This window comes from Carcharodon carcharias, chromosome 8 (assembly GCF_017639515.1).
Source record: "Carcharodon carcharias isolate sCarCar2 chromosome 8, sCarCar2.pri, whole genome shotgun sequence".
NCBI lineage: Eukaryota > Metazoa > Chordata > Chondrichthyes > Lamniformes > Lamnidae > Carcharodon > Carcharodon carcharias.
Window position 1 is genome coordinate 170672564 of NC_054474.1, and position 26258 is coordinate 170698821.

Sequence of the window (26258 nt, forward strand, 5' to 3'; positions counted from 1 at the left end):
ATGAAGAGAGATGTTTAAAGGGTGGCCGAGCTAATATCACATATGTTACTCTATTGTCTTAAATCAAAATAACCCCCATTAAATTTTTGGTCACAGAGATACCTTACTGTTTACCTTTGTCAATCCTAGTTTAACAATAAGGCCCAACAAATGTCTTGATTACTCAATTCCCCAACAAACATACTTCCAGATCAACTTATTTTTCTGGTCCCCCCCACTTTACCTTCCAGTTATTTGGCGCAAGCCTAATTACAATGTCCCACTTCACAAACTTGCCGAAATTCTTCCTTCTCATTGTAAAACGTGGAGACTAAATGCCATCTTACAGTTATGTTAATATATTCGGAAAATAACTTCTATTTTGGAGAGTGGTGGGAGTGTGGAACGAGCTGCCATCTGACGTCGTAAATGCGGGCTCACTCTTAAGTTTTAAGAATAAATTGGATAGATTCATGGATGGGAGAGGTCTGGAGGGTTATGGACTAGGTGCAGGTCAATGGGACTAGTGGAATAATATTTTGGCACAGACTAGAAGGGCCAAATGGCCTGTTTTTCTGTGCTGTAGTGTTCTATGGTTTTACGGTTCTACTGAGGATTCCTTGTGTTCGATTATGGCAACGAGTAGATGAGACTTACAGAACAGGGAGATCTTTGTTCTGCATTAAGTTAACTGATCTCATCTGGAATGGTGGTGAGGACCTTACAATTTGCCCTCAGGAAGGGCAGAGAGAAACATCAGCTAGCTTTCCTACTTCTGATGGCTATCCAAGGGTCCCACCTGGAAGCGAGTGAATCAATTAGGATGCCTCTGTAGTTGAATAGCCTACTGCCCATTCACGGTCCAGATTCACATCTGAAGAATAGCGACTCTCCCAAGATATTAAAAGGCCATCAACATCGGTAAAACAAACTTGACGGCTTCAGAAGTGGAGAAAGGGAAGGCAAAACAATTGCTGATAATGCTGCAAAACCCATATGGGAGAGTGTCAAGGTTATCTTGCAAAGGCGAATTTTGGATAGGATTTCTTTAAATGACAATTAATTATTCAACAAAGAGAACTTGAATCCTAAGCATAAATGCCAGAAAAAAAATACCATCCCCAGTTTAAAAAAAGCACAATGGGTTCAAGTACAGACCTTCCTGGATATTCTATTGACTATCAGAAATAGCAAGTGTACTCAAGCTCACAAAAGGCGAGTTTTATGTAAAAGAGAACCGACCAAGGTCTATACAAGCTTAGGCGATGCAGTAACAAATTTGATCACTACCCAAATCTACCTGGCTGATGGTCTATGTCCATGGTTCACACTTTTATCTGCAAAGAGTTTCCACGGTTTTTATAGCTCATTATTTTCAGCCTCTTGTTTGTATCAAGCAAAATTCACAAGAGCTAAAAACTATTGAAGGTCTGTTTCGAATGGTGACTGTATTCAATAATAATTCCCGTATGAATCTCGAGATAACAAAAACAGGAATGAAGTTGCAGAAGCTGTTGGACTGAGGCTGGATTGGAAATGCATGGAAATAGGAGTAAGTGTTTATGATGGAAGGGACCTGTTAAGCTCTGGGTCAGATTGAATGTCGAGGTTGTGAACAGTCTGGAGCAGCCTCAGGCAGTAAGTCCAGTGGCTGGGTAACAGGGTATGTGATGGGGCTTAAGGACAGTGACCTCAGTCTTCCCAACGTTTACTTGGAGGAATTTTGGTTCATGCAGGGTTGGATGCCAGACAAGCAGTTTGGCCATACAGACGGTAGGTATGGAGAGGTCAAGAGAGATGGTGGTGAGCTGGAGGAGGGTGTCACCAGTTTCCAAGTGGACCTTATGTTTTCAGATGATCTTGTTGAAAGGCAGAATGCAGATCAGAATAGATGTTTTGGGGACTCTAGGGGTAGTGGGAAGGGAGGACACTGCAGAAGAATTTCTGGCAATGACTGGATAGCAATATCTATGGGTCTGACTGCAAAGGCAATTTCACTTAGTTGGACAATGGAGGTGAGGTATTAGAGGAGGATAGTGTGCTCAGTCATATCAAAGGCTCCAGACAGGTCAAGAAGGATTAGCAGGGGTAGTACTCCATGATTGTTGTCATTGCGACTAAGAAAGTTATGCGTCCAAATTAATGAGCCTAAAGATACAAGAGGCTAGTTCTGCAGGCAGGCTGAGCCCCTGCATTCTGTCAAATACCTTAAATGCGTTGAGGGTTATGACTATGACTCTACTTGCCCTTGAACAAACAAAGTATTGTTTTTCTCGTCCAGGACACCAAATGTGACAAACAGACAGACCAATTCGATCTGAAGCCACCATAGCACATCAGGTAGCAGGTTTTTTTGCTTAAGATGTTGTGAATTTGGCATGTCTGACAAGTGTGTAGCCAGCATCAACTAATTTTGATTCCCTTTTGTGAAAAGTCTCCATTTTTATAATGTCATGGCCCCCATGAGGAGGGGTAACATTGACTCTTCTCCTGCTCGCCTGGCTTAAGCCCTTTTGAATTCAAATGGTTGTCCCTCAGCTACTTTAGCCCTCATGGAGTCTATCCAGATCTGTTTTACTTCTACTGGCCTAGCTTCAGCCTTCTTAAATCCGAGTGGCTCTTCCCTCGCCGCTCCGACTCTCAAAGGTTCTGTTGCTCCCTGAAGGACTTCCGAGCTTCTTGTGGCTCCCCGCACTTTGGCTACTTCTGTTCTGTTGCCCCTGTCGCACTTCCGAACCTCTATTGGTTCCCTGTCCTTTGGCAGCCTCCTGGTTCTATTGCCCCCTGTAGGACTTCCAAGCCTGTCTGGACTATCACTGACTTTTTTGGGAGTAGTATTCTTCAGCCTGCCTTGGGTGTCTTTATCTCCTTATGCTGTTCATGTAGTCTCATCTCCCTTTCTAGCTGTCTTCTTTGGAAAACCTCTTCTCTCCCTCTCTATTCCCTCTCCCTTTTCAATGCTTGGATTTCTAACTCTATTTGTCTCAGTTCTAGCTGTATTTCTGCTATTCTATTTTACTTCTCTCTCAGGTTTGCAGCCTAACTCTCTGGCTACAAACTTTAACATTTCAAATCTCCGGGTTTTCAGGTGAAACTCTAACTCCAATTCCTTAGCTACATTTTTTAACTCCTCGAGGGCAGAACCTTTAAATCCCCAGAAGTAACTTCCACCTGTTTCCAGAAAGGCACTGGAAACAAGTGTGGGCATTTTGTTAGTACAGTAAGCGCTGTAGTAACACAAGAAAATCTGGGCTGGCCTTTTAAAATTTAGGGATAAATTTAGTTTCCACTTTCAATTTTTCTCATGGGGCGGAATTTTACCGCAGCCGGATTTTACGTTCCCGCCGAAATCAAGCTGGACTCCCAGCGTTTGCTGCCTCAAAGAAACATCATCAGCCACTGAATGAGCATGTGCCTGGTCCCCTGCAGTCCTCTGACTGTTGGAGCCATGGGCAGTTCCTCCAGCCAGCTCCTCCAGCTCCTCCAGCGACTGTGAAGTGCCCTCACCCCTGTGCCCCGGGACACTAGCTGATGATCTAATTCCCACCGAGGTGCTAGTATCTGTGCTGGTGCCTGCCTGGCAGAGATGGTGTGACGCTGGTGAGTTCGAGACTTCAGGGCCCTCGGGTGTGAGAGGGGGCCCTGCTGCTCCTCCACCCGGTCCTGCTCCACTGATGCTGAAAGGAAGAACAGGGACATTTGATTAGTTAACGTGGAGACAATGTCAATGTGCAACCCTGTCCTCCGGATCATTATGCACTCATCCTTCCATAAGCAATGGTTAAGCCATGTTGCAAACTTCAATCACTGAACATTCAGCACTGCCATGGCTGTTGGGAGAACAATGGTGACCAAAGTGCTGGGCAAACATACCTACCCATGACACCCAGGCTCACCGACACTGGTGGACCTGGGCGAATGATGTCTCTCCAGATCTAGGGCCTCCTGCTCGAACCAACTAGGCATCGCCACCTGGCCCTGCCCTCCGCCAGTCCTCATCCGCTTGGCGGCATTATATACACTCTTCTCCTGGAAAGGAGAGAAGAGCATTGATTAGTGATTACTTGTACCTAGATTCTCTTCACTGCCGGCCCACCTCAACCAGAGTGGGACATTGCAGGGCTCCAGTGCCTTCGCACCCCACTGCTGCCGGCCACTCACACAAAAAGGCCTGTCCCTGCCCCCCCAACCTCCCCACCCCCCTTGGCCAAATGCTGCCTACATCATATTTGGTACCACACGGTCTGACCTTCCATAGCAAGAAGGTACAAGCACATGGAGCGAAGAGGGCAGCAGATTGATCGGTGCCACGCCACCTTGAAGCTCCCCTCCCAGCATGTTACCACCCTGACTTTGACATATCCTGGAGTTTCAGCACTGCGCCCAGGTGCAGCTCCTCCAGGTTACCCCCCAAAACAGTCATATGGGTCTCAGTGTACCACATGCTGCGGGGGCAGAACCCATCTCTTCACCACCCTCTCAGGGTAACCTCGGCATGGACAATATATGCTGGCCCACCCAGTGAAGGACGCCTGTCGTTGATGATTCAATGCAGTCACTACACTGAGACTTGGGGGGGGGATGCCAGTGGGGGGGATACCTGCTGGGTTAAGTGACCAATGCCAACATGGTGCTCACCCTTCCCGAGCGCAAGAGGTGGTTGAAGAGCTTGCGGCATTGGATCCAGGTGCACTGTACCGCGTGCGGGAGCTCACTATCTCCGCCACATCCTCCCAGGCACATTCGGAACGAGGACATCCCACTGCACTGCCACCTCCATAGGGAGGGCAACAATCGTCTGAGAAACGAGGGGCACAGTGCCCCCTCCTGCCCTACCCTCCTGCCTGGTCTCCTCACCAGCAGCGCTCTGGGGAGTCCTTCCCACCGGCCGTGATTCACAGCCTTGGAAAGGCCACAGGAGCTTTTTAAAACAGGCCGCCCAGGTCACCATTGGACCTGGCAGTCACATAGCAGTCCCGCCACTGCCCGCCCACTCCCGCTGTGCTCGGGGAGCTGTATTTCACACTGGGTGGGCCTTAATCAGCCCGCCCGTGTAAAATGGTGGCATGGACCGGATCGCGGGTGGCGATCAGGTCCGCGCTCACTCCCACACAGCCCGCCTGACAGGCAGAAAATTACGCCCAGGGTTTTCTTGCGAATTTAGAAGGGTTAAGTAATTTTCTCAATGTCTGTGTTTAATCGTTTGCAATGAGTCTGACAGGCTTTCTTGAGGTTCAGAACTCATTTTTATTGAGTTAAAATCCCATCCAGGTAAAGACAGCCAGATATTTAAAAGGTTAAACCTGTGCTTCTCGAACTTTCATGACCCACATTCACAAGCACACATACACACACACACACACACACACATACACACAAGCATGCAAAATGTACAAGTTGTACTGTAGGTAGTTACTTTCTTAGCCAAGTTAATGTTCAATGCTGAAAGATAAGAAGGTCTGACTGTTCACTGTTTATGAGTCCTTAGCTTGTCACTGTGGCAGAAATTTTCCCAAGTTCCTTTAGATTCCAGGGGTTGAGTTGAAGCCTGTGTAACTGCAATTGCCAAAGACAATTTAATTTTAATCTGTAATCTGGCTCTTCCGAAAGTCAATGTGTTTTGCTCCCGAGGTTACTTTCGATGAAAAATTCACTATCTCTGTGCTGGATTTTTAAATGGTAAGAGATAGGGTCTCAACTTGGGAAAGGAGAGAAGGGAGCTCCTTACTGCTTCGTTGGGTTCCAGACTACAGTCCATTTCTGTCTTTAGCAGCTTGTATTAAAGAGATTTCAAAATGGTTACTTCAGTCACATGACCTCTTGCTCCCCATAATGATTATAGAAGGTATTTGTCTGATGTCTGAACCAACGGTTACTTTTATTTCATGGCCAGGATGATCAGATTCTGTAATGTCCTAGCCATTAACCTGCTGAGTGTATCATTATCCATCTTGATGAGATACAGAAGTCTGTTCTAGCAGAATTTCAGAACTCCAGAGGTGAGGTGAGAGTGACTGCCCTTGACATCAAGGCAGCACTTGACTGAGTGTGGCATCAAGGAGCCCTAGCAAAACTGGAGTCAATGGGAATCAGGTTGGAGTCATACATAGCACAAAGGTTGTGGCTGTTAGAGGTCAATCATCTCAGCTCTATGACATCACTGCAGGAGTTCCTCAGGGTAGTGTCCTAAGCCAACCATCTTCAGCTGCTTCATCAATGACCTTCCTTCCATCATAAGGTCAGAAGTGGGGATGTTTGCTGATGATTGCACAATGTTCAGCATCATTCACAGCTCCTCAGATATTGGAGCAGTCCATGTCCAAATACAGCAAGACCATGACAGGCTTGGGCTGATAAGTGGCAAGTAACATTCATGCCACACAAGTGCCAGGCAATGACCATCTCCAACAAGAAATGCCCCCTGACATTCAATGGCATTGCCATCGCTGAATCCCCCACTATCAACAACCTAGGGGTTACCATTGACCAAAAATCGATTTGGACAAGCCATATAAATACTGTGGCTATAAGAGCAGATCAGGGACTAAGAATCCTGCAGCAAGTAACTCACCTCCTGACTCCCCAAAGCCTGTCCACCATCTACAAGGCACAAGCTAAGAGTGTGAAGGAATACTCTCCACTTGCCTCGATGAGTGCAGCTCCAACAATGCTCAAGAAGCTTGATACCACATAGGACAGCAGTCCACTTGATTGGCACCCAATCCACAATCATTCACTCCCTCCACCGCTGATGCACGATAGCAGCAGTCTGTACCATCTACAAGATGCACTGCAGAAACTCACCAAGACTCCTTAGACAGCACCTTCCAAGCCCACGACTGCTACCATCTAGAAAGACAAGGACAGCGTATACATGGCAACACCACCACCTGAAAGATCCCCTCCAAGCCACTCACCTTTGTGACCTGGAAATATATTGCTGTTCTTTCAGTGTTGCTGGGTCAAAACCTTGGAACTCCATTCCTAACAGCACTGTGGGTGCACCTACACCACATGGATTGCAGCCAGTTCAAGAAGACAGCTCACCACCACCTTCTCAAATGCAATTAGGGATGGGCAATAAATGCTGGCCTAGCCAGCGAAGCCCACATCTCTTGAATGAATGAAAGAAGACTTTCGGCCTCCACTGGAGACATAGTCTTATAGAAATGTAAATGTTAGGTCCAGTACATTTTTCAATAGTTCTTGACATCCTCAGATGTGAAATTCCATGAGGGTGTCTGGGCATGTCTGAGTTGTAATTTACATTGGGACTGCCAGAAAATGGTCACTGACAATACCAGATGTCAAGTGATTTGTAATAAAAATAGAAAATGCTGGGAAAACTCAGCAGGTCTGACAGCATCTGTGGAGAGAGAAGCAGAGTTAACGTTTCAAGTCTGTATGACTCTTCTTCAGAGCTCTGAATAAGGTGTGCTGACTCGAAATGTTAACTCTATTTCTCTCTCCACAGATGCTGACAAACCTGCTGAATTTTCCCAGCATTTTGTTTTTATTTCATATTTCCAGCATCTGCAGTATTTGGCTCTTTACTTTAGTCAAGTGATTTGTGGCAACCATCTTTAGTCAGTGTCTAATCTTACTTTTTAAAAAGTCATTTTTAAAAGTTCAGTATATGTTTGGTCAGCCAGTGAAATTACAGATTGATATCACTCATACACAAGTCCCAGCATCATAACAATGTGATTTTATTTTGAAAGTATTTTGATTTTACTAACAGCAAATATAAAGTATGTGGTATAATAAAAGAGTTGTTTGCCTAGATTTTCTGATATGTGGGTAGTTTATTCCCACGTGGCATGAAATTAATTGGGTCTATACTGACATTAGAAGTAAAAGTAACCAATGTGTTGTCTTTGTGGAAAACTCACTGACCTGCTCTGTGATTCATTAGAATTTGCTATGGTACCCAATTTTCCGACGTCTCATTATTACAATAATTTCCAGGTCTCAATTACAATCTGGATGAGTGCAGGGAACACACTAATCATTGAAGTTGAAAGTTGTCTGTAAATAAAATGTAAATGGACTGGCACAATAGGATGCCAAAAATTGACTTTAGGAAGGTTCAAAAAGCATGTCCACTCATTAGCAATCTTTGCCAAGGCTGATGAAGTAGGGTATTAAGAAGTGCTAAATACAACTAAAGGAAAAGGGAAAAAATGCAGAAGCTTGAGTCTGAAAGCAAGAAATAGGGCAACCCAATACCTGAACCCCTTGGTTGCTGAAGTGCAGATGGTGTTGATGATTAGTGACATCGGATATGCCAGCCCTATGCTGCATGATAGTTTTAGGTGCAGTAGGAGATGACATGGCTCTGTTTGGCCCTATGAACACCAGGGCCATGTGAGGAGAATTGATGTTAAGCAGGTGTGCCAGGATCTATACATATGGATCTTGGCATACACTAATTGGCTGCCAAAGGAAGATTGGTTCTTTTCTATCTGCAGGAACAGGTGAGCAGGCGCAGAGCCTGAATGTAGCAAGGCCTGGGCAACATTCAGGCTTGGGCTGATAAGTGGCAAGTAACAAGTACTAGGTAATGACCATCTCCAACAAGAGAGAATCTAACCATTTCCCCCTGACATTCGATGGCATTACCACTGCTGAATCCTCCACCATGAACATCCTGGGATCATTATTGATCAGAAACTTAACAGGACCAGCCACATAAATAACGTGACAGTAAGAGGTCAGAGGCTGGAAATTCTGCGGCAAGTAACTCACCTGCTGAATTGCCAAAAGCTTGTCCACTATCTCTAAGGCACATGTCAGGGGGTTGATGTACAGAATGCTCTCCACTTGCCTGGACCAGTGCAGCTCCAACAGCACCCAAAGCCCCAATCTTGGCCATCCAAGTGAAAGTGGCCCTGTTAGATTGGCACCCCATTCAACACCTTAAACATTCACACCCTCCACCATCACTGCACAGTGATAGTAGCACATACCCATCTACATGACGTACTGTAGCAATTCGCCAACGCTCCTTTGACAGTACCTTCCAAACCTATGACCTCTACCATGTAGAAGAACAAGGGCAGCAGCCACATGGGAACAGCATCACGTGCCAGTTTCCCTCCAAGTCACCCACCATCCTGGCTTGGAGCTATACCACCCTTCCTTCACTGTGGCTGGGATTGCTGCTCCAAGATCAGAGTCGGATTGCCGCTCCGCTTCTGGATCAGAGGATCGGGGGAGTGGTAGTTGGGGGGGGGGTAGTCCAGGGGGTTGCTGTCGTCAGGGTGGTGTGGCTAGTCGGAGGAGGGGGGGGTGCTAGTTGTGGGGTGGAGGGCAATCGGGAGGGAAAGGGGTAGTCAGGAGACGGGTGCAGTTAGCGGGTGGGGGGGGGCAGTTGACGGTGTAGGGGGCAGTCAGGGGTGGTGTAGATGGGGGTGGTGTGCAGTCGGGGGTGGGGGGGTATAGTCAGGGGGAGGGGGTAGTCAGGGGAAGGTATTTGGAGGTGGGGGTGGTCGAGGCGGAGTGGGATGGTCAGTGGGGGGGGGGGTGGTAGTCAGGGGTTGGGCACTGCAGTCCGTGGATCCGATGGGGCGGGGTGAGGGAAGCTGGAGTTGCTGGGGTGGGGGGGGGAGTGTGGGGTGAGCCCCGTGAGGGATTGGGGGTTGGGGGCTGGTTAGCACTAAAGTTACCCATCAGTTAGGAGTGGTTTTAATTTTTCTAACCTTTTCTGGGTAAAAATTACTTTAAGACAGTTGGAACAATCCAAATTTGGGGATTTAAATCGTAGTTTTGGGTGGTTCCCAGTGCAGGGCAATTGTCCAACGGAAATGTGAACGTCCCAGGCAATTGCTGTGCAATTCTTACACGTGGACTTCCCTGGGAAGGACCCCCAGCGCATCCCCCAGTGCATCCCCCAGCACATCCCCCAGCGCATCCCCCAGCCCATCCCCCAGCTCATCCCCCAGCGCATCCCCCAGCGCATCCCCCAGCGTATCCCCCAGCGCATCCCCCAGCTCATCCCCCAGCGCATCCCCCAGCGCATCCCCCAGCGCATCCCCCAGCGCATCCCCCAGCGCATCCCCCAGCGCATCCCCCAGCGCATCCCCCAGCGCATCCCCCCAGGCACGGTGCTCCAGAACTCAGAAGTTATGGGCCAATGTTTTTTCTTTGTGTGTCTCTCTGATTTGGGTTGTTCCTGGCTGTCGAATCTCAGTTCCCCTGTGGGCCATCAGCATGACATTGCTCGATCTCAGTATGCCTTTGTTTGGATAATCATTTTCTTCCAAATTTTCAGGAAAGATCTGGTATAGTCTGAGTGAGATGACGTTACTCTGCGCTCCAGTTACAATCTTCACCTTCAGATCTATCGCTGTGGGCTTTTGTCTCACCCTCTTCCTGCTCTGAATGGTTGTGTGAATTTCTTTTCTCTGGGAGGTGTCACATCCAGCTGTTTAATGTCGTTGAGAGGTTCCTAGGTCTCTTCTGTTCTCAGGCTCACCGTCATTTTCTAGGGTGTGGATGTTTTGGTTTCTTTCCCTGCCCATTCACCCAGTTGTTCTGGCTCTGGTGCCTCGTCTACCACCTTCTATCTTTGTTCTGCACATCTTTACCGGGTGATTGACCTTCCCACAAGCTCTGCAGATTGATCTATGCACAGGACATTTCATTCCGTCTGTGAATCCATGTGGTCGCTGACAGCTCCTGCACATCTTTCTCTGTTTGTTGTACATTCTGTTGTTGCTACCGTGCTGCATCAACCCTGCCACCTTTCTCTTGGCTCACTCGAGGTTAGCCACTCTGATATTCAGTGCCTTCATCTGGCTGCTTGTGGCTTCATGTGCTCTGGTACCATCTACAGCCTGCAATATTGCCAGCTTGTCCTTCCCGATTAGCGCTTACTGTACTTCAGGGTGTGCAGAACCCAACATTAGTTGATCGGTCAGCCTTTCATCTGTGTTCTTAAACTTACACTTCCTGGCTGCATTTTTTTATTCCTGTTAGAAAGTTATCAATGGGCTCACTTAATTCCTGTCTGAGGCCTTCAGTTTCGTACTGTTGGATCCGATGATTCGATTTTGGCTGGAGATGGGTGCTGAATTCTTCAAAAGTTTTGCCTGAGTCTTTGTTGTCCTCTTTAGTGAGCTCCCACCTGTTAAATAAATTTAATCCTCTATCACCTGCCCACAGAAGCTGACCCTCTCTTCATTGCTAGTACCTTTTAGGAAACTACTGCATGTCAATCCACACTTGTGTTTAAGCTTCACCACTGCCTCTACAACATTACCAACTTCCCAATTCATTGTGGGCTGTAACTGTGCATTTGTTGCTGTACCAGCCGACATTTCATTTTTCGTTTTGGACGATGCTTTGGGCTGGATTTTAAGTGTCAGTGAGTGGGGGTGGGACCCGCTCTCCGACGTGTAAAATGACATGCTGTGACCTCGGGCAGAACTCCCGACATCACCGCGCCCCATTTAAATTTTCAGGTAGGCGGGGGCGCAGCGAAATCAGCTGTGCGCCCGCCGACCTGTCAATGGTCAATTGAGGCCATTGACGGAGTCAATTAAGTAATTAAAGGACCTGCCCGTCCATCCTTAAGGTTGGCGGGCAGGCTAGGAGACCCGGCGAGAATTAAGAAAAGCATGAAACCTCAGCCACGGGTGGGATGAGGTTTCATGTGGGTTTTAAAAAAATGTTAATAAAGTTTTTGTAAAAAATTATGGACATGTCCCAACTCACCCCCCTCTGCGCGCCCGCCCTTCAACTTCTCCCCCGATGGGGAGAAAATCCTGCCCATTAAGTTTCTCTTCTGGCACTAATGTGTGTCAATTTTCCAAATCAGCACTAAATATCAAATACTTCAGAATTACTCGCAGTCTTTTGCTGCCACCATACTGTGTTATTGTTGTCTTCTGTTTCTCAGATGTTGTTAATAATCACACTTTAAACTCAGAAAGATCAGTAACTCTTCATGTTTAATTTTGCCATGCTGTCTGGTGCAAAGGAGGACTGGATTGAACTCATTCTGTACACATCACATAACTCCCTAGTGCAGCTATGAAACGTGGACCCCTGGAACACTTACACACATCAATTAACTCCTGGCTAATTAGTTCCTAGCTATTTACAGATAATACTATATATATATAACACACTGGATATCTGAACATTGGAAATAGAGTGCAGGCTGATCTCACCCAAATGAGCATTTAAATGGTGTACCCTCTGTCTGAAATGGGCAGTTCTAATGCTGACATCTTCCACTCCTGTGACTTCAAAAAGGAACGGTTTACTTAAATTCCTGGGTGGCCCCTCATCCTTCCAACGGCTATCAACCTGGTTTAATCCGGCCTTTATTAAAATCCAATCAGGTTCCCATTGATGTCATGGGATCCCAATTTGCATTAATTTGTGAGGTACTCATTGAGTCTGATGAGCAGCTCATTTATTGCCAAAGCAGTGATGCTAAAATCCAAAACTGGCAGGATGGAGAAGAAAATGGAGACTATTGAAGTGACTTAAAAATCCCTCTTACATTTTGTCCCAGTTGAAGCAATTCAATCTGACACAAACTAGTTATGGCAAATGAATCTGATTCACTGCTTCAAGCGAAGAAATTGGCGTCAATGGACTGTAATTCTGGTGGGCTCTATAAAGGGTGAGGGACACACTCCACCAGACTATCGCCCAGGTGGAGAAGATGAAAATCTACCAATCTGGTACAGCCGTAATGGACCTTACAAAATGGGGTCTGCAGCATCTCATTCCAGAGTCATTTTGTTAGCAAAATAACATTAGTTTGGTCTGATGGCTGTTGTTGGATATCTATCTATTCCCTTCTAAGGCTAACATCTAATATTGGGCCACACGGAGTAAGTTTTACTGTTTATCTAACTGCAAGTGTTTGATGCTAAGAATGCATATCCAAATAGGAAATCCAAATAGGAGATCCTTCACATTGATGAGCACAACATTTAGACAATAAAGTCACTACAAATTAAATATCCATAACTGGGCTTGTGTACACTGACCAAATTGAGGACAAGTCAATGGCTAAATGATAAAGCCAAAGGACAGGAGTGGCAAACATCTACCCTGACCTCAGTCCAGAAAGAAATATGTTACTCCTTTTGAAACTCGCTGTTTAAATTTCTACAGTTAAGTTAAAAATAACAATCATGTTTATTGTATTTTGTAAATAGCATCAGGAAAGGTATTGAAAATCTGAAAATCCACTGGAGTGTTTATCACAGCACAAATGCTGGGATGTGTCAGTCCCAGACTCTGTTACTGGGCCCACCATGGTTTGCAGTGGGAGCGCAGTTTGCCAAGGGGAGGTCTCTTTGCCCACCATTAGTGGGGCCTACACCATTGAGATCGCATATAGGGCAAAGTCCATTCCACAGTACCCCTGGCCATAATTATGTCTAGAGTGTACCAGAGTGGAAACAGTGTTTGGGGACCATCATCTATTAGGTAATATCAAGAGGAATACTAAACCCTAAGAGATTCTAAACCACCTGTAGGGCATGTTGAACAACTGGCTTCATATAGACAGGGGACCTCCTGCATGTGTCTTGAACAACAAACATTAGAAGAAATAAAGCAATCTAGAAAAGGGAAAGCAAAGGCAGAATGAAAAAAGAATATTCATTTAATTTTTGTTTTAAATTTTAAAAAAGGAACTAAATTGCTCTGACATCAAAATAATATCAAACACATTAAAAAAGGACCATGAGCTTGGAACTTGGGGCACTTATTAATAGTTTCTTTGAGGTGAAATTTGTCTGGGGCAAATATCTTCCCTAATGTTATTTTTGCACTCCACCCAATTTTATTTTTCATTGGGATCAACTATAAAGGACATTGGGTAGAGTGCAAAATGAGTTTCTTATGCACTTATTAACCATTTTCCACCTCTGCCTGAAATTAATTTCATCTCCCATTGAATAGAACTGTACTTACTCAGGTTACAATAGCAAACCTTAGTCAAAGCTGTGATTACACTTAGTAAATTACAGATTCCATGAAAAATGTCTTTATTTAAAAATATTCATCCCAGATGCTGGTACATGTGCCACCATCACATTGCATGTACACATCACTACAAGAGTACATTGGTTTTAGAATTCAGGGTTCATTGTGAGGTGCAGCAAAATTTAGTTCCTTCCATTACAGCAGGAAACCATTAGTGCTGTAAATTAGACATACCTGATACTCTGAATGCTGTCAGCTGAACCTCCTAAAAAAAAAATTTGTACAATGAAACACAACCAAATGTAACAGAATATGTAATATTGTCACAGCCTATTTTACACAGTATGACATAAATGGGCCTTAGTTTGGGTCTTCTCTGCATGTGGAATCATCTTCTCCACATCAACCCTATCAAAACTTTCACAATTTTGGGGACCTCTATCAGGTCACCCCCTCAGTCTTTTTTCCAGAGAAAGGAGGCCTAGCCTGTTCAAGGTTTGCTGATAGGTATAACCTTTAAGCTTGAGTATCATTCTAGTAAATCATTTTTTCACTTTCTTCAATGCCGCTATATCATTTTTTAAGATGAAGACCAGGACTGTTTGCAGTACTCCCAGTGTAGCCCAACCACAATCATACATAACGTTAACGTAGCTTCTCCACTTTTCAATTCTATCCCTTCAGAAAGGAATCCCAGAGCTTTGTTCACTTTTCATGGCTTTATCAACTTGCAGCGCTACTTTTAATGAATTGTGTATTTGTTGTACCTCTATATCCCTCTTTTTCTCCAGCCAATTTAGACACTTATTTTCCAAGGACCTTCTTATTCTTCCTATCAAAATGGACCATCTTACACTTACCTACATTGAAGTTAAAATATTCAAGTCTATGGGCATCCCATACAAAACATCACAAGCAAATTGCAAAATTTCAGAAAACAGAGTTTAATTTTTAATTAGTAATGTTGTTTGGAATAATGAACTGTTCTTAGTCGTGATGTGTACTGTAGGTACTGTGCACACCAACATATCAGGACTATACTGGGAAAAGAGGGGTTTTGGAATAGATTCGATATAAGAACATTTCAACTCTGATAGAAATGTTTCACTTTCTCATTTCCTGTATCGCATCATTCAAGCATAGTTGTCTCAGGCCTTCTATACATCAATTCAACGTTTACAATGGATGTTGTGCACTTTCAAAGGTCTAACACATGTGATATGTCTTAAAAATGTGTTAATCCAAATTCATCTTGAAGAAGCCAGCTGCCTAACTGAAATCAAAAAGAGGTGGAAACAGCTCATGACAAAGGAAATATTTTAAACTAAGTTTCTATGATGTTAAATCTGCTTCAGTACAACTGCCCATTGTCACCAAGGTCACTGGAAATCATTTATATTCATCTTTACTTAAGTTGAAATTTTCTGGTGTGACAGTCTTATGTAATACATCAATCATGGGTATTTACAAACAAATTAGTAATTCAATAATATTACCGAACAATGCTTTAAGGTGAACTTCTTTGGCTGAATTATTTGCAACGCAATAGTAATATGGATTTCATATTATTAGCAAAAGACTTCTTCAAACAAAGACAATCAGAAAAGATGAGGTGAGAACAAATATATTTTAAGAACAAGTTGCTTTTACAAAGCACTCTTAACATTTGAAAAAAAAACATTCAAAAGCACTAAACAGAAATGTAAAAAAAAAGAACTCTGAGCTGAAGAAGGAGATATTAGGATGATAACCAAAAAGTTGATTAAATATGTGATTGATAAGAAGGGTTTTTAAGGAGGCCAGATAAGTAAAGAACTTGAGGAAGAGTATTCCAGAACACAGAACCATAGGCAGTTGAAGACATGGCCGCCAATGGTAGTATAATAGGAATGGGCTGGAGAGTTCGGAAGGGGGTATGGAGAAGGTTACAGTGATGGAAGCAGCAAGCTCTTGAAGGGATTGGACCGCAGAGTTTTTAATGAGTTGATGTTTAGCGAGAGTGGAGAATTCACAGACGACCAAGGGCATTGCAGTAGCTTGATCGGGATGTGAAGGATGGAAGAGGGGTCCAGTTGTAGGTAGGCTGAGGTAAGGTGCTTCATTTGTAAAAGTAACTGGTCTCTGTGATGGTTAGGATATGGATTCGGAAACTCAGTTTGGGGTCGAATAGGTTGCCAAAGTTTCAACAGTCTGGCTGGTCTGCTGTTGGCTGAGGGGGGCAGATTAAATCATTGGAAGGGGTATGCATTTTATGGCAGGATTTGATTTTCCAAATGTTAGCTGGAGAAAATGGCAATTCATTCAAGGTTGGATATCAGATAAAAACAGTCCGACACCACAGAGCCAGTGGGGGTCCGAAGAGAGGTACTGGAGAGATGGAACTGGGGATCACCAGAATACATGTGGAAGTCAATCTCATGAGGAAGAGGAGAAGGTCAATGATGGATCCAGAGATAACAGTGCAGGAGAGCAAAGAAATGCCATTTCTGGGGATCATCTGCCTAATTGGATGAGCAAGAATAAGATTTAGTAATTTGAGGGTAGTCTGATTAAACTGCACAATGGGAAAGTGGCATTGGAGGAAAAAGGTTTGCTTGACCATGTCAAAGGCTGCAGGGAGGTTGAGGATGGATGATATTTGCTCTCCAGAATGGTCCTTGTGTAGTGTTTGGTTTTGGCAGAGGAGCATGAGGATTGTTGGTGCTTGATTTGCCTGTCAGATTCTGTGGTGAATGGCTAAAGCAGTTGTGCATCTGATATGCTCAAGTCTACGCTCCTTGACCTTCCAGGGGCAATGACCAGGATGTGAGGTAGTAAACATTTTGCTGGGGACTAGGACATCAAAGGTGGAGGTGAGAAAGTGGTTGAATAAGTTGACAGCTGCAGAAGCATCTTGACAAATGGAAGACTAAAGTTGGAAAGGTGCAGTTGTAAATGACTTGGGGGAGAGTTTTTTCCTAGAGAGATGCAGAAGGACATAGGTTTGGAAGGGGTAAGGCAGAGCTCATGAGAAAAATGGCTGGTCAGTGATTGAGACAATGAGGGTAGAAAGGTCATGTGAGATAAAAAGGACAAGGGTGTGATCTCTGAATTCACACATATTTTAAAAAATGTTTTCAGGAGAAAAGTGAATCGAATCTATCTCAATTTATTATTTAATTCTACTTTATGATTGCATGGAAAAAAATACCACTTTTGATCTTTGTTATAAAACAAGATTTACATATTTTTAACTGTAGTTAAGAATAAGCTGAATATATGACCTGTCAGAATTGGCACAAAATTGGCTTGAAAAGTTCAAATCAGAGAGGAACAACCTCTTCACTTAAGAGCTCCTATTCCAAAAATGCCCACAGATACTGACACGAATATTGCAAAATATTCCTAGCCAAATGCAGTACAAAGTATGACCATAGAATGGCAGCTGCTGCTGGGTGGAATGGTAGAACAGGGTGACATCCTTGTGCTTCTAAAGATGGTGAATTATCAGTCTCAGCTAGGTCACCAGGGAGTGAGGGCAAGAGGAAGAGAAAGGCTCACAGGGTAAAAACTGACAGCAAAGCTGCCTCGTGAGAGCCTTCTGAGTGGGATTGGCAGACACCATAAAACAGGCTGTTTGGCTAAGCCTCTTCCCCAGTGAATGGCGGTGACAGGGAAATCCTCAAGATGTGACAGAAAAATAACTATCACTGCAAATCGCTGTTTAAAACAGTATAAACCATGCAGAGTTTTCACAGACTTTGAAATTGACTACTTATTGCTCCCTGTTTGGCATTTCCATTAGTTTAAGTGAGATAAATCTGCAGTTGATTTTACCAATTGGAAAGCATGTGGGGAACAAATAAATTCAGTGATCAAAATGGGCCAACTCTGTCAAGACTGCAGTGCTTTGCGTTGTATAACGCTCACAACAAATCTGAAGGACAAAACATCTTCGCTCACAAAAAGATAAAGCGAAATGGAACACAAATATATATTTTGAAATTTTCCACATTCTGACAGGACAGGATATTGTGCCTTTGAAATTCAAGTGTTTACAAAGCAGAGATACCCTAGGGAAACTTCAATTCTCAGATATTGCCAATGGGCTCTCAAAACCTACAGAGCAATAAAGCAACTTAGTTTAATCACCATTCAATATGCAACCAACTGAAGCTAGTAGCCAAAACATCTTTATTCACCCTTCTTACTTTATTTTCTTATACCTCGGTGTTCCCACTAAGAACTGTAGTCATCAGGCTTGCTCAATGTACCAACTTGAAATCTGAAGCATTCACATGAATGCTTGGATCTAATGAAGTATAATGGTGAAAGGTATTTATTTTAAGAGGCCACACTGATGAGCGTTGTTGCCTGGTGGTGTGCATGAGCGATCAAAGGCTCCCTCTGCTGTCAGGCTAGGCAATTATTTACACTGTAGAGTTAGTGATGTGAAACCCATAGTCAAGTAGTTGAGTTACATTGGGTGAATCGTCGCAGATTTGCGCTAAGTGCACTGATGGACAGGAGAAAGGATGTTTTAAACTCCGGCGGCAATGGCGGCTTTTCGTGCCGTATCGTCCCGTTCCCAGCGCATGCGGCCTCATAAACAATCCATTCCCAGGAAACGTGCCAGATCGCTGGTGGGATGCCATCTGATTCACCTCAGGCCTTCAGTAACCCGGGCGCCATACTTAAAGGGTGCCCCTGCACAGAGCTGGCACTCTCTAAGGGATTGGAAGCTGCTGGAAACTCATGGCTGCCAAAGGGAGGAAACATTCTGCCCCCAAACTTAGTGACGCCTCCCTTGAGCGCCTACTGGACGCAGTGGAGGCCCCGCTGTGAAGTTCTCTACCCCCCAGGCTGGGCAAAGACCAGCAGGCAAGGTGACAAACTCAGCTCGGGAGGGATTGGTGGTCAATGCCAACGCCCAGCCACCCAGTGGCGAAAGAGGGTAAATGATCTCCTCCATTCCGCCAGGGTAAGTCACTCTTCTCATCGCTCTCAGTTCACCCACTCACAAGCCCATCACACATCCACAGGGATCTCACTAGCTGCCAGTTCAAGGGACATCACCATTCACTCTCTCACACACATCCTCATCTGCCCTGTGGATTGGGTCCTCATCCAGTCTACAGCACCACTCACCACCCTCAAGTGCCAGGCCTCCTCGTCACCTGGCCTGGCAGACATCCTGCTTATCCTCTCTCCATCCGTATTCCTGCAGGAGAAGCTAGCACACCACAAGAGGGAGAGGTCGCAGACTGGTGGAGGAAATGCCTGACATCAAAGTCCTCACAGGCTTTGAAAATAGAGTCATCCAGCTGGCCGGCGAGAATCTGAACTGTTCCTGTGCTGGTGGTGAGGGAGCGTCAACCAAGTGAGGATCCACAGTGCAACATCCATCAGACATCCATGCCGTGGTTCCCCTGTTCTGCAGTCCCCTGATCTTCTTCCGATCTTGCCCCCTTCAGGTGTAAACCCTACTGGGGTGACCGGCTTTCCTGGGCAGCAGCACGGTCTGGATGTTGGGCAGGACCCTACCCTGGGCTGCGGTGACCCCTCCCAGCAGCTTGTTGAGCTCCTTGTCATTGTGGATGGTGAGCTGCAGGTGGCGTTGAGGGGTGGGGGGGTGGGGGGTGGTGGTGGTGTGATGGGGGTGACGTGGGTCTTCTTGTTGGCCCTGGGCCGCGTTGCCGGCCAACTCGAGGATATTGGCCATCAGGTGCTCGAGGACAGCGGCCAGACAGACAGGGGCTCCGGCCCCGACACACTCGGCATAGGGACCCTTGCCCAGCAACCGGTGGACGTGTCCGACAGGGCACTGGCTCTGGACGAGTGAATTTTGGACTTGGCCTGTCCTTTGCCTCCAGTTTCACCATGACCAGACATCTTGCTGTCACCCCAGCTGAAACTCTTCACCAATGCACTAATTATCTGCTTTCACAGGCACACGTGGGAAACAGCCCAGGGGGGGTCCAAGACCCAGGGTCCTTGACTCAAGCCTCGAAGACGCCTAGGAAGAAGAATCTGACGACACCCTCATTGAAGACCTGTCACAGCCGCTCACCCACACCCTCCACCAGCGCAGAGGCACACGCCTCGGTGGGGCCTAGCACTAGGATAACCTCAGGGTCACAATCTGGTGAGCACATCGCACTGTCTGATCCACAGCAGGCAGTGGCAGGGGCTTCCCAGGTTCCCGGCACTCGGAGGACTGTTGGAGGTCAGAGATCTGCTGAATCCAGGTCAGATGAGGAGCCTCGGCACTCGGTCATACCTCAGTTGCTGGAACTGCAAAGGCAAGCTCGGGAACATCAGGAAGGGAGGTCCGCTGCGCTCCTCAGGTTGGAGGAGTTCATCTGTCTTCAGTCTGAGGTGATAGTGCACTGAGGTCAACACTCGGATGGCGGTTGCCATGGAGACCTTGGTCCAGGACATTGGTCCTGCACTGATGCATGGGCTGAACTCCATCCCTGATGCCATAGTTGGCCTCCCACAGTGCCAACACGAGAGGGGTACAAGGCAGCTCGATCTCACTCCAGCTTCCCCTTCTCCTCAAGGAATTAACAAGAGGTCCTCGGGCACCCATAGGGAGGAGGATCAGCAAGTTCACACCCCAGGGCCAACCACCCATTCCGGGATGTCCGGCCCATCGGAATCCCCGCTTCCTGTGACCCCAGCAACCCTAGCACCAAAGGCCGAGGAGGGTGCCACTGTCCACAGCAGGACTCCAGATGCAGACCAGAGCCCTCCAGAGGGCACCCATCAACGTCATCACAGACAGGGTGTAGCGGTCTGCAGGCTGTCTCCACTCCACTGTGGATGTCAGGGGAGCACCAGGACTTGGCGGCAAGGTTAGAAAGGTTAAGAAAATGTAGTTTCACCACACGTTAATCAATTGTACATAATATTAATTATTGTAAATAAACTCCCAACAAAGTCACTAGGTCTATGGCTCCTGGTTAAGTTGAGCAGTGTTTGTGTCAATCTGCATCTCAAATACTGTGCGCTATTTTGCTCTCCTTATTTAAGGAAGGATATAAATATATTGGAGATGGTTCAGAGGAGATTTACTACATTGAAACCTGGAATGAACGGATTGTCTAATGAGGATAGGTAGGACAGGCTGGGCTTGTCTCCACTGGACTTTAGAAGAGCGACGGGTGACTTGATTGAAGTATACAAGATCCTGAATGGTCTCGACAAGGTGGACGTGGAAAGGGTGTTTCCTCTTGTGGGTGAGTCCAGAACTAGGGGGTACTGTTTAAAATTAGGGGTCACCCTTTTAGGACAGAGATGAGGAGAATTTTTTTCTCTCAGAGGGTTGGGAGACTTTGGAACTCTTTGCTTCAGAAGGCGATGGAGGTGGGGTCACTGAATATTTTTAAGGCAGAGGTAGATAGATTCTTGTTATACAAAGGTTATCGGGGGTAGATGGGAATGTGGAACTCGAAACACAAACAGATCAGCCATGGTTTTACTGAATTGCAGAGAAGGCTCAAGGGGCTGAATGGCCTACTTCTGCTCCCATTTCATATGTTCATAAGTGAAAGCTTGGTTCCTGCACAAGATAGAGGCAGGTGTCTCAGTCCAGGGCCATTACCCTGTGCTTTGTGTAACTTTCCCAGCACACTGATGGTGCACCTTCACAGTCACTGGACACATCAGTCATGCCTGCATCTCGATGGGGCTTATCATTGCTGCCAGAATGTTCTGGGCCGATGGCACAGAGTCCGTCATTGTGTGTGTTCTCAGTACCTTTGAGGTGTGGCTGGTCCCTCATCTCATCAGCCTCTCTGTCCGGTGACAGTCCGGTCCTGAAGGGTTCAGTTCATGAAGGGATGTCATAGGATCAGGAGAAGTTAAAGTTTCCCATCTGCCTCTCCATGATATGACCCTGTTCAGAGAGCACAAGCGGTTTGCCATCAGCTAGACAGGAGTCAGACATTCAGATAAGCTATGGAGTGTCCCCACTGCATGTCGCCATCAGCCTCCTGGAATGTAGGGACTATGGGCATCCACTGCGTCTCCATGACAGGAGCCTTATCACAGAGGGTATGTGCACTGTCATCAGCCAGACAGGAGTCAAACGTTCACAGATGTGATGTGAGGATCTATGGAGTCTCCTCACAGCATCTCGTCATCATCCTCCATGAATCTAGCGGCAATGAGGGCTTCCTGAGCACACCTGCCCCATCTGGACAATGCGATGGCCTCGTTACTGTCATCCTTGTCTTCAAGGACCTCATCATCATCATCACCATCAGCATCCTCCTCAATGGAGGAGACATGCAGCTCTTCAATCTCCTCCCCAGCCAGTTCCTCTCCCCGTTGCAGCGCCAGGTTATGAAGGACACAGCAGGCGATGACGATGTGTGACACCCTCTGTGGACTATATTCCAGGGTTCCACCAGACTGGCCCAGGCACCGGAACCTCATTTTCAGCATCCCGATGGTTTGCTCCACCGAGGTGCGAGTTGCAGCATGAGCCTCGTTATAGAGTCTCTCTGCTACAGAATGAGGCTCACACACGGGCGTCATCTGCCATGTCCCCTTGTCCCCAAGGAGCCAACTCTGCAGCCTCTGTGGACCCTGGAAGACATCAGGGATCTGAGACCGACTGAGAATGTAGGAGTCACGGCCAGTAGCTGGGAATTGTGCCTAGATCTGTAGGGTGCATATGTGGTGGTCACACACCAGCTGAACATTCAGCAAGTGGAAGCCCTTGCCGTTGACCTAGTTGACTGCTTGTTTTGACGGAGATCTAAGCGCCACATGAGTGCAGTCTGCAACTTTAGGAAACTGGAGATCTGCCTAAGTCCCAGCACTCTTCCTTCCTGGTTTTCCTGATTGAAATGCACAAAGTTGGGAATATGGTATCCGTGAGCTCCTGGATGTACTTTGCATGGAGGTTTGCGAGATACTGCAGAGGTCACCTGTGGAGTCCTGGAAGGTGCCACTGGCATAAAAATTGAGCACCGTGGTCACTTTCACAGCTACAGGCAGTGGATGCCCCCCATGTCCCGATGGCTCCAAATCCTGCAGTCGCTGGCAGATGTGAGCGGCCAATTCCCTGGACAAGCACTGTCTTCAGCAACACTGGTTTTTGGCCATCTGCAGGGATGATAGGCACCGTCTGTAGACCCTGGGTCAAGCTGGGCGTTGGCCCACTCTTCAGCCACAGTCGCCCCTTCTTCTTGAGGGGGCTGCTCCTCCCTGTGCTCAGCCAGGAGCCTCTGTTGCTCTCTTCTCCTTTGTCTCCACTCTCTGTAAGCCATGAGATATACAGCTCGCTCACCAGGCTCCTGATGTACTCCTCCTGCAGGACGAAGGAGAGAGAGACACGTGGGTTAGCATTGGTTTCCCAGGGGCCTCTCATGCTTACACGTGTAACTCCAGCTCCATCTCGAGGCTCATTAACGTAGTCTGGAGAGTGCTGACCACCACTTGGATGGCTAGAGTTTAATGTGCTGCATGGTTGCCCAAAACCCCACCCACCTCCCACCCCACTCCACCTGACTGATTGGAGGCAGTTTCGCCCCCTGGACTGCAGGCTGTGCTCTCAGCTCAGGCACAGGCATTCTCCTAACCCGCGCTACAAGGCTGCACTGTTAGCGTGAACCATGGGGGGAGATGGGTCCAAAACTCAATGATGACATCGCAAGGGGCTGTGGGCACCTCCACCAGTGACTGCTCCATGGCCAGATTTCATAAGAGGATTCCACAATTTGCCCACTTGTCCAACTGTTCTGCAGCCCCCTAAAACGCTCATTAATTTGCAGTGTGTCCGAGGGGTGCAAAGTTCAGGAGCAATTGGTGGCACCTTCAGGCCTCTCCATTCCTCAAGTGGGCAGATAAGCTACAGACCCAACTCCAAGCATGTCAATGTGGCTGTGTCTGAACTGTCTCAGCTGCTGGGAGAATGCTCACTTTATACAAGGTTTCCTTAATGTGTGGCTGCTTCCCTCCCCTTACCCCCCACGTGCTTGTGCCCTACCATCAGACTGTGCTGCCTTGCACCGCCCCCCCCCCACTCCCCTGCAACTTGCCTCAACCACAGGGCAGCCCTCGCCCATTGCACCGCACAGTCAGCCAGCCGGGTAAAGGCGACTTGCCTGTGCCCTCGCCTGAAAGCGCAGCGCCTCTTCCCTGGAGTCGAATGGGTGACCCTCCCGGGCACTGCTCAGCGTTAGTGTGCACTCACCTCCCATGTCTCCTCAAAGGTGCATCTCGCAGGCGCAGGGCAGGCCTTTTAAACGCTGTTGTGAGACACGTCGGTGTACAATCACGCTTATGGGCCTGGATGATCCCGCGTTGGGGGGGGGATGTTTCCAGTGGGCAGGACTTATAATGAGATGCTAGAGTATTGAGTTTGGGTGGTGGGAAAGGTAGCCCACCATTGACGGGTGGAGCGGACAATCGCTATCTGATTTCACCATGGCGTGAAACGGATTTTTGGCCTTGCCGCCATATTGTCCCTTCCCCCCAACGTCCGCCATGATGCCCATTGCCAACGGGTACAAAAAATTCCAGCCATTAATATGAACAAGTGGAGATTTCCAAACCCAAATTTTATGTGCGTTTAATGCCCATAATATTAATTTCTCCATGTAACTAGGATGTCATTGCAATATATCTTGTTTCCCCACTCCTAGGTATGTGACAATCTCAATCCTATCTGACCTATATAGGAGGATAGGTTTACCTATGTAAGAAGCACCACCTCACACGTGTAGCAGTGATCTTCATTGCTATATTTAAACCAGATGGATTTAGATAAATGTGTCCACACAGCAGCAAAGTCCTGATGGCAAGAAGGCAGTACTCGAACATTACCTTGGAGCAGAAGGTGAAGGAATATCTGAGCACTTAGGCCATAAGACAGAGGAGCAAAAATTAGGCCATTCGGCCCATCGGGTCTGCTCCACCATTCAATCATGGCTGATAAGTTTCTCAACCCCATTCTCCCGCCTTCTCCCCGTAACCTTTGATCCCCTTACCAATCAAGAACCTATCTATCTCCGTCTTAAATACACAGCTTTCTGTGGCAATGAATTCCATAGATTCACCACTCTCTGGCTAAAGAAGTTTCTCTTCATCTCTGTTCTAAAAGGTCTTCCCTTTACTCTGAGGCTGTACCCTCGGGTCCTAGTCTCTCCTACTAATGGAAACATCTTCCCCACGTCCACTCTATCCAGGCCTTTCAGTATTCTGTAAGTTTCAATCAGATCCCCCCTCATCCTTCTAAGCTCCATCGAGTATAGACCCAGAGTCCTCAAACGTTCCTCATATGTTAAGCCTTTCATTCCTGGGATCGTTCTCGTGAACCTCCTCTGGACTCTCTCCAGGGCCAGCACATCCTTCCTGAGATACGGGGCCCAGTTCACTCATATGTCCATGTTTGCTACGGTAGGAAGTGCTCTTGAAAAATACTCCAGAGCAAAGAAAACTGTGATGATCAAATGATAAACAATCCACCAGCGAAAAGGTTTCAATCCCATGAATTGGGGAACATCTCCTCATGGAGGATGACGATTTAATCTCGGAGAAAGCCACGACCTTGACGATCCAAATCAAACCCGCCATGTTAAAGAGATTACACAGAAATACACCCTCAGACTCAGGGTTGTAGATATAGCTTGCCCAACCAGCACATGGGCAAGGCTTCTGGACAAAGAACTCTCAGCAGTCTCATCACGGTCAGATACCTGCAAAATCGTGCCTAAATTGTGGAGGTGCTCATCGATTCACAAAGCTCTGCCTAGCTCTAGGATAAAAGTGTAACTCATGCTTAAAGTGAAATCATTTTGCAAAGATGTGCAGGTCGCTGAAGAGGAGGGCTTCATCGGTTTCACATGTGGAGGAGTCTCTTCCTGAGAGTGAGGTGCAGCATGTGTATACCATCACGAACAGTAAAGCATCGGGTCATTTTAAGGATTGCTCAGTCAAGACAATGGACATCTCAGTGTCACTTCTCATTGATGTTGCCGCAAAAGTATTTATTTTGCGTGACAAACTTTACCGTTGGTAGTTTTTGCAACTTTCTTTCACTCCCGCAACAGGCACTCATCAAGTTTACAACAATGGAATTATTTTTATTTTGGGAACGATCATGGTTCCAGTGTGCTACAAAAACATCACTCTAGATGGGTTCATGTTCTATGCAGCCAAAGGCCGAAGCCTTGTTGGGGTTTTGATAGGCTTGGATTCAAACTTGAAGACCCTACCGGAGTACTCATTAACAGGATTGATGACGCAGATTATACACGCCGGCATCCTTTCTACCGAATTTGGGGAGATCAAAGAGTACTGTCACGCTACCCGAGTCGACACATCAATTC

At 46.6% G+C, this 26258-nt stretch overlaps 1 protein-coding gene across 1 annotated transcript in view; it reads right to left on the minus strand.

Annotated features, from left to right (window-relative positions):
* The window catches only part of LOC121281538, a 185314-nt gene that overhangs the window by 4284 nt on the left and 154772 nt on the right, over positions 1 to 26258 (minus strand). Inside the window, exon 32 of the mRNA XM_041194487.1 lies at positions 14170 to 14200. Within this exon, the coding sequence (XP_041050421.1) occupies positions 14170 to 14200 (31 nt within the window). The remainder of the gene's footprint in view (positions 1 to 14169; positions 14201 to 26258) is intronic.